Source organism: Gallinula chloropus (genome assembly GCF_964237585.1).
Source record: "Gallinula chloropus genome assembly, chromosome: 2".
In the NCBI taxonomy this organism is placed as follows: Eukaryota; Metazoa; Chordata; class Aves; order Gruiformes; family Rallidae; genus Gallinula; species Gallinula chloropus.
In genome coordinates, this window is record NC_140086.1 from 158,233,872 (window position 1) to 158,242,940 (window position 9,069).

Sequence of the window (9,069 nt, forward strand, 5' to 3'; positions counted from 1 at the left end):
CCCATGAGCCACACAAAACAGGGTAAGCTTGAAGACTTCAGGTCATATGCTGATGTAAAAGGCACCTGCTCCCAATAGCAGAAGAGGGTCCAAATGCCTCTGCCATAGCAATCTCCTTGGCCAAGTCACCTCACAACATGGACAGAGATAGATTTAGAGTAAAAGGAACCTCTGCAGATTGCTTAGCTCAGCCCTCTTTTCAAAGTGTCTCTCTGGATAACAGCAAGTCCTCTCATCCAGGAATGCAGATCTAAAGCCCAGTAATATGTTACGCTGTGTCAGGCATTCACATGATACATGCCCATCACTGGTGCAAATTTACACCACTCTAAGTCACATTTACTCCTCTCTCTCTTTACTCCGAGTAGCTTTATGCAGTGTGAACTCTCTCTCTCCCACCCTAGCCTAGGGAGTGGTGTTTTAAGACTCCATCTTCTACCCCTCTCCCCAGTTCCATAAGCCATACCCACTCATGAAACACCAACCCCGACCTATGTGATCCTTCAGTAACTTTGCTGGGGGTTCAGACATACTATCTGGGTTGAGACTTAAGGACAAGGAATTTGAGAGGAGACGTGAAATGAACAGGTCAGTGTCTAGTGACCCGTCCTTACCACTCTGGAGAAAGCACCCAGGAGACCTTTGCCAAATTACACTCTATTTTATACACTGAAGGCAATCCAGCTTTCCAGTTTCCAGGAATAAAGATAGAAACCACTCAGGGAGTCTGTCCAGGAGGCAGCTCAGGCATGCACCAGAAACCAGGTCAATCTGCTTTCGAAGTGACATCAAAACCTCAGGCAAAGCCAAGCTGGTGTCATTTCTTAGCCCCAAATCCTGTGTGCTCTGCATGTCTGTGCACACAGCATGCTGTTGTCCTTAAGGGTACTCTCTAAGCCAAACATATTTTAGGATTCTTTTCAAGACATTGTAGTTTATGACTAACCAGGTTTTCTAATGAGGGGCAGATGAAACCCGACAGCTTGGGACATAGCTGTCAAGGCCAAGTCTACTTGACTAACAGCCATATTTCCTGGTCCAGGGAAGAAGTGCTTTTCTGCTTCTCTCTCCTTTAGTCTCCAGGATGGACTATATATCCATTAAGCCATTAATGAGAAGAGCAAATTTATTCTGTTTCCTTCACCAAACTTTGGAAGATTATCCCTCATTCTCAGTGTCACAACTTCATATCTCAGACAAAACTTTTCCCCACAACACAATTGCCTTCAGGAGGTCTGTGGAGACACTCCAGACTGAGACAAACCAAGCTGTCCCCATGCTGTCACCAAGAGTGACAATGCTCTGGCACCTTTGTTCTGGCCCCAGGAACAGGGAGGGAATGGCTGGTTACAAAGTACACCCTGGAAGACTGTGGTATATCATCATAATAGGCGAATGTGCTGATACAAGGGCTCATTTTATCACATTGATCAGGGGTTTAGTGCTCCCATAGTTTAAACATTAATATTTGTGTATTTAAACAACGTGCTCGGGCGCAACCCGGCCAGAGAGACAGTCCCCATGGCTGAGTTTGGAGACTTTATAAATGCTCTGGGGGGATTTGGGCTGTATCAGAAATTCCTGGTACTGCTCTTCTCCCTCCCGCTCCTCCTCAGTCCTTTCCAAATGATTGGCCAAGTCTTCATGGTTGTGGACGTGCCCCATCACTGCGACACCAGCTGGATCCGCGCCGTCGGCCCCAACCTGACGGAGGAAGAGCAGCTGAACCTCACCCTGCCCCGGGACGCGGACGGGGAGTATGAGCAGTGCTCCATGTACTCGCCGGTGGACTGGGACCTCGCCTCCATCGTGGCGTACGGCCTGAACGCCACGGAGAAGTGCAGCAGGGGCTGGGTGTACCCCTCAGCACCACCACCGTCCCTGCTGACCGAGGTCTGTAGCCCATTTTTGATGTGCTGGGGATGTGGAAGGGGAGGGACGGGCAGAGCACCTGTCCTGTAGTTTGGTGTGGCAGTGCCGGGTGTAGTGTGGTCAGGCTGAGATTTTTTACACCAGGCACTGTAGGACCTTGGTTCAGTCACACAGATCGCAGTTGTAATCCTTGGGAGGGTGCTGTAAAATGATCATGATGTAGATGGCCAGGGGAGCTACAGACAGAGACAGTGAGAGTGTGAGTCCAGCTCATGCTTTGCCCATCATCCCTCCCTTTTCCAGTATCCAGGCCTTTGAACCCATGCGGTATCTTGCCTGGAGGGACATTTTGGGGGTGCTTGCCAGTTTTCCTTACTCTTCAGACCAGGTCTCCTCACATCACCTTCTCTATGAAAGACATTTAACTTCCAAAGGCTTGTGACTGATATTTCTGGGGCCTCAGGAGACCTTCAGGGCTGCAAGAAGATACCCCATGGGCCATACAGTTGACTGAAGGCTCTGTCAGCATCCCAAACTTCTCTCTCTCTGGACCTCTGTTCCCCTTCCTGCCCTACCTCCCTCCTCCCCTCCCAGCCCCATCACTTTCTCTTACGTACCTTCTTCTGAGCTGACTAGAAGAGAGACTCCAGCCTCTGCCATTTGCAAATGCTTCCTGGGGTCCCTGGAGCAATGTGTCCATTTCACAGCTTCTCTAGAGGCTCCTCAGCAGCTGCTGCATCCCATCCCATTACTACACCAGTCCTCCTTCACCAGAGGAAACACTGCTCTCCTGCCTTCCTCCACCTTGTCCTGACTCTACAGACAGAAAAGCAAGCTGCTAGGAATCTTATCTCAAGGTCCCACTTTAAGCAAAGCTTGCCAACCAGGAGGGTCCCTCAGGGATGCCTGGGCTGGAGATGAGTCTTGCAGGTTCCAGCACTCGGGAGACAAGCACTATGATTAAGAGGAAGGCTGAGAACCTCATAAGCCTGTCCCACCACTGACTTGTGTCCTATGTGCACACCATGGAGGCTCACATGCTTGGGGCTGGGTTCTGTCCTTCCAGGAACTGGAGCAAGAGTTCAAGCACTTGACTCCTGGGATGATCATGGACCAGAAGAGCTGCTCACCCTCAGAAAGGAGCTGGGGTCTATCAAAAGCAAAAGTAGTTGTGTTTCCTTACTCTAGTTTGACCTGGTGTGCGACAGGAAGAACCTGAACGACATCTCTCAGTCCGTCTTCATGGTGGGGCTGCTTCTAGGAGCTATGATCTTTGGACCACTGAGTGACAGGTGAGGAAACACAGTCACCTTTACAGAGTTATTGTCCAGCACCCAAGGACAGCCCAGCTCAGTGTTCAGGATGTCCATGTACTGAGTGCAAACTACTCCCTCTACACTTGGTCCTCTTGGCTGAGCAAGGGCATCTGGGACCACTTGACGTGTCTGTAGATGTCTGAGGGTTGAAAAGAGAGGGAAGCAGATACAGCCTTATGGGGGTGTCATTCAGGAATCACAGGTCTAGCCCTAACTGGTGTCTCAACTATCCAAAGGTGTTTCAGGAAGCCTAGAAATCTCCATTTGGGAACAGACTAGTTGGACCCACCTTGTGTTAACCAGACACTCTGTCCCTCCTTGTGGCTCTCCTTGGCTCATGGTGATGTAGACCAATGTCATAGAATAATAGAAAGGTTTGGATTGGGATGAACCTCAAAGCCCATCTATTTCTAACCTGGGACACCCTCCAGGTATCCAGGTCCCAGTCCTCAGCTCCCAAGAGGACACAGCCACACAGGGCACATGAAAAGGAGAAGGACACAGCATGCATACAGGGTGCCTTACAGGGAACCAACACCACACCCCATTGCAGTGTGATCCTCACTGGTCTCAAGAGAGGGGACATAGGGGCTGGTTCCTTTAGCAGCATTTCCTTTCATGGATACTACCACCATGAAGGGTCAAAAGTGGAGATGGTGCTTTTCCTACCAGTTGCCTCCTGGGGTGTATACAGGATGTAAATCACCTTTGGTGAGAACAGTTCTCAAACTACTTTGTATTCCACTTGGGCTCTTCTTCATGTCCGTGGAGTCTCTCTAGATGCCAACTATATCCTCCCCATTCCTTCACAGGATAGGTCGTCGGCCAGTCCTTCTGATCTCCCTGCTCCTCCAGTCCCTGTTTTCTGTAGGAATCGCCTTTGTGCCCCATTTCTATGTCTACATGGCCTTCAGATGTGTCGTGGGGGCCTCGGTGTCAGGAATTCTGATAACAATCTTGGCCTTGGGTGAGTAGGATGACCTGAAGCAGACAGGTACAGCCTCACAAGGAATAATAACAAAAGACATTCCTGCATGTTTCAGTGTGACCAGAAACTTCATTCTTCTCCTCAGGTACAGAATGGGTTGGTGTCTCCTCCAGGCCAAAGGCAGTGCTTATCACCCACTGCTTTGTTGCCATTGGGCAGATGATTTTGGCTGGGTTAAGTTATGGGATTCGCAACTGGAGGCTGCTGGAGATTGCAGGATCCACTCCCACATGTGCCCTTTTCTTCTATTTCTGGTAAGCAGGAGCAAGGAGCAATCCCCTTAAGGACCTGAAAGCAGGGGGTGTGAGGGGTGGCAGTGAAGGGGGAGGCTGGGTCTTTCCCATTGCAGGGCAGATGCTGCAGGAGCTTCTGCAGAAGCTCAGAACACCTCCCTGGGGCATGGGAACTCTGAGAGCAGCAGCTGCTTTGATTCAGGTCCTCAAAGGTGGCCTTTCAGGCCTAAATGCAGGCCTGGAAAACCTGACCTGAGGAGGCATTCACACCCATCCATCACATGTGATGCCCATTGCTGGCTGGCTGTGGTTGCAGGGAGATGGGCTGTGTGTGGGGAGGAGACTCAGCAGGTCCCAGCAGCACCTCCTGGTTTCATCTCCTCAACAGGGTGCTACCAGAATCAGCTCGCTGGCTGGTCACAAAGGGCAGAATAGAAGAAGCCAAGGTGGCCCTGCAGAAGGCAGCATCCATCAACAAGCGCACCATCCCCCCAGAGCTCCTTGAGCAGGTACCTGTACTGGCACGGGGAGCTGCCTGTCCTCTTCAGAGGCTGTCCTCTGCCCTTGGCTTCCTAGCAGCCCTTAGGTGATGTTTATCAGATGTTTATCAGATGACCTCACCCAATAAAATTCTGATCATGCCCCCTGGGGCTGACTTGGGGCTGGACCATGGGCATTGAGCAGAAGCAAGGTCAGGGAAGAGTTGCAGCTTCTGCTGAGGCTCAGCCTGGTGCTTTCTGGAGCCCACCCTGGGATATGGAAAGGACTCAGCTGCTCCCCTGGCTTTCCTTCAGTCAGCTCTGCAGGAGTGTTGAGAGCAGGGTCTGGCTTTACTCTGGTTTCCCATGTGTAAGCGCCCAAAGTGGGGGTTACCTCTCTGCACACCCTGATGTCCCTACCCTGGGAAATCCTTCTTCCTGAGGAACCTCTTAGTCACCAAAGCAGTGTGTTGGGCACCCAGAGCTCCAACACAGGAGCCCAGCCCCTGGGGGCTGCCTTCCCTCCCAGAGCTGTTTGGGGTCACCAGCCTGTCCCACTGAGGCCCCTCCTTTGACTGCAGCTGGAGAAGGAGCTGCTCGAGGTTTGGCTTGTTGCCTGGTTTGACTCTGTGGCTTTCTGCATTTTGAAGCTGAAGCCTGAGGCACAGCCCAAGTCTGCAAGTTTCCTGGATCTCTTTCGGAAGCAGCACCTCCGCAAGGTGACTTTAATCATGTCCTGTGCCTGGTAAGACATCCCCTCATCCCCTCTTTCCAACCTCCTAGATAAAGAAGAGATTATTCAAGATGCTGTGGATTTTCTGAGAAAGGCTGGAGTAATCCCATCCTTTGACAATCCCTGGGTTTTGGGGTAGTTTTGTGCCCCTCCAAAAGTTTTGGGTGCAGTCTAAAACCTGCAGGCCATATGGAAATCCATACTGCTTTACCTCATGTAACCCTGTCCCACAGAACTGTTTCAGATGAAGTAAACCAAAGATTTCTGGGAATTGAAATCACAGAATTGTGGGGCTTGGAAGGGACCTTGAGAGATCATCGGGTCCAACCCCCAAATAGATTGTTTGTGGTCTAGCCACCTTAATTTTCCAGGTCAAACCACTTGAAAAACCCATCTGGTTACATGTTCTACTCCACTTCACTTGAATTTCAGGTTTGCAGACAGCATTGTCTACTATGGGCTGAGCCTCAATGTGACAAGCTTTGGTCTGGACATCTACCTGACCCAGCTTGCCTTTGGGGCAGTGGAGTTACCAGCTCGGTTTGGCTGCATTTACCTGCTGCAATGGTTTGGGAGGAAGAAAACCCAAGCTGTTCTCCTGCTGCTCTCTGGCCTGTTATGTCTCATCATCACTGGTATTCCTCAAGGTGAATAACCTCTTCCCAACCTGAAAGCAGAGCTGGAAAGAGCCCCAGCCAGCTCTAGGCTGGTTCAGACCCACTCAGTCCCATGGGCTGCACTCCCAATGTGCTGTTTTCCTTTCCACACGACTTTCTTCCCCTTCAAAGCTGTGCCTGGTCCTTCCACAGCTCCTGGCCCTTGGCAGGCAGTGTCCATAATACACCACCACCCACTAGACACCATCAGCTCCACCAACCAGACAACATCTCCTCTCAGAAAGGTGTAGCAGAAGAGGCATTGAAGTTGCAGATTTAGGAAATGGCCAAGGCCTCAGGAGAAACATGGGTCCTCTTTTCCAGTTGTCCAGAGGGCATTTTCCAATAAAGGGTGTGCCAGGAATGGTTTCCAATGGGTTAGGTGGCAGCTTTGCTTGGTAAAGCCATTGGAAAGGGCTGTTGCAATAAATCCCACTGCAGAGATCTTTGATTCAAACTGAACCTTCTCCATGGAGGTCACAATGGCAGTCTCTCCTCCTTCCCCTCAGACCAGCCCGTGGCAACCACTGTCCTGGCCATCATTGGCAAGTTTACAGCCACAGCCTCCTTCTCCACCTCTTACGTCTACGCCGCAGAGCTCTTCCCCACGGTTGTCAGGTGAGGTCTCCCCACATTTGGGCTTCCATCTGCCATGGCTGGTGGCAGGGACAGGCCAAGAGCCTGGTTGTCCCCATGGCTACACTTGGTCCCACAGTAGCCCAGGGGATGCTGAGCCCTGCCCACACTTCCAACCACCTCTCTCTTCCCCAGGCAGACGGGAGTGGGGCTGTGCTCCATGGCAGCGCGGGTGGCAGGGATCATGGCCCCGCTGATCCGCCTGCTGGGCCAGTACCACCGGGCCATCCCCATGGCCATCTATGGGAGTGCCCCTGTGGTGGGGGGGCTGCTCTGCTTCCTGCTGCCCGAGACCCGCGGCATCGACCTGGTGGACAGCACAGGGACATCTGCCCCCCAGCAGAGGTGAGTACCTGGAACTCTTAATTTAAGGCAAAAAAACCCCAAAGGCACAAAATTAAAGGCAACAAGAAACAAGTCAGAAACCTGGATGGAACCACTAACATCTCTTCCTCTTTCCTTCTTGGCTTCAGCAGCAGCAGACTGGAAATTTTGCCCGAGAGAAACACCACGGGGGATGGAGTGGACTTGGAGAAGGACATCAGCAGAGGCTCAGCCAGCCAGTGATGAATGGACAGACAGATACTAAACATCTAATCTGATCCAATCTGTCTTGAAAGCAGACCCATGAGGCGTTGCCGGCTGGAAACTGGTCTTTCAGGTAGATGGTGGACAACTTAGCCCTGATCAGAGGGGAGAGGAGGTCCGTGGCGTTCAAGAGGCGCTTGAAACCCGCTCCTGAAACCCAGCCCGCGGTGCCCGGCTGCGCGACTCCTCCCGACGTGTCTCCCAGTCCCTCGGCAACTGGTCCCCGTGGAACCATCCCTGTCGTGTTTTACAGCAATAAAGAGGCGCCAGCGGGGTGGCAGCGCTGGGCGAGCGAGCGCCGGGCTGTGTCCCTCCTGCCCTCACCGCTTGGGTCGGCCGCCTCCTCGCCGGTCCCAGCCTGGGCGTTTGATCAGGATGTCACCCCCCAAGCCCGGCACCCCCACCTATCCAGCTTTCATTTTTCTCTGTGGTTGTTTTGAGTTTCTACAGGAATAATATAAATTATACTGGGAGTTTGATAAGAGACACTTGTAATGCAACATGTGAATAATAAATGGTGTTGATTCTTTTGGTTCCTGCTGGTTCACAGTTGGCCTTTGTAACCGCTGTTGGCTCGGGAGTGTTTTCCACACAGAAATTGTCAGTCTGTAATTTACCACACAGATGGAAACGGGTTTTGTTCCCATCAGCCACAAACAATGCAGAAACAGAGTGTTAAAGCTGAACCACTGAGTTCAATTAGGACTTTTTCCTCCACCCACCCCCATCCCCAGGTCTTCTGATGAACAATCCACATTTATTTTCTCTCCCAGAAGCTGTGGGAGCTTCCTGAACTGTGTGGTGTGCATTGTGATCCAATGTCAGTTAGGCTGAGTGGGCACCTGGACAGTTTTCCCCAGGCGTGACCAGCCTTCAGCTCTGACCTTGGTTAGATATGGTCAGCTCAGCCACAACACTTCTGTGTCATCTAGTGTCTTCCTCTATGAAGAGAGGCTGAGGGAGCTGGGCTTGTTCAGCCTGGAGAAGAGAAGGCTGCAGGGGGAACCTCATTGCAGCCTTCCAGTCCCTGAGGGAAGCAGAGAAACAGGAAGGGAATCAGCTTTTTGAAAGGGCAGACAATGGCAGGACAAGGGGGATGGATTGAAGCTGAAGGAAGGAAGGTTTAGATTAGATGTTAAGGGGAAGTTCTTTGCAGAGAGAGTGGTGGATGCCCCATCCCTGGGGTTGTTCAAGGCCAGGTTGGACCTTGTGTAGATCCAGGCCTGAAGGTTGGTGTCCCTGCCTGTGTCAGGGGGATTGGAACTCTGTGATCCTTGGGGTCTTTTCCAACCCAGACCAGTCTATGATTCATTCTATGATTCTATGATTGCCCCCCTGTGCTGCTTGCTTGCAAGTAGAGAATGTATTTGGTGCCCTCAGTGAAACTATCCCCTCACACAGCAGCACAGCTCTTGGCCAAAGAAGGCTGGTCACAGCCTTGTACCATCCTTTCACTTCTGGTTGCTTGGTGCTATAGTAAGTGGCATTTTGAAGGCTGGTGTGTCCCAAGTCCAGGCCAGGCATGCCTGGAAGTGATATTAATTTTTTGTTTTGGCTTTGGTGCACAA

General features: G+C 51.6%; 1 protein-coding gene across 1 annotated transcript; it reads left to right on the forward strand.

Moving 5' to 3' along the window:
* Positions 1–1,521: 1,521 nt before the first annotated feature.
* On the forward strand, positions 1,522–7,480 carry LOC311189122 (solute carrier family 22 member 13-like; the record flags this gene model as incomplete). Its single annotated transcript, XM_084260702.1, has 10 exons — positions 1,522–1,893; positions 3,061–3,164; positions 4,001–4,155; positions 4,262–4,430; positions 4,798–4,918; positions 5,539–5,633; positions 6,054–6,268; positions 6,787–6,895; positions 7,049–7,258; positions 7,387–7,480. The coding sequence occupies 10 exons, from the start codon at positions 1,522–1,524 to the stop codon at positions 7,478–7,480; spliced, it is 1,644 nt and encodes a 547-aa protein (XP_084116828.1).
* Positions 7,481–9,069: the final 1,589 nt, after the last annotated feature.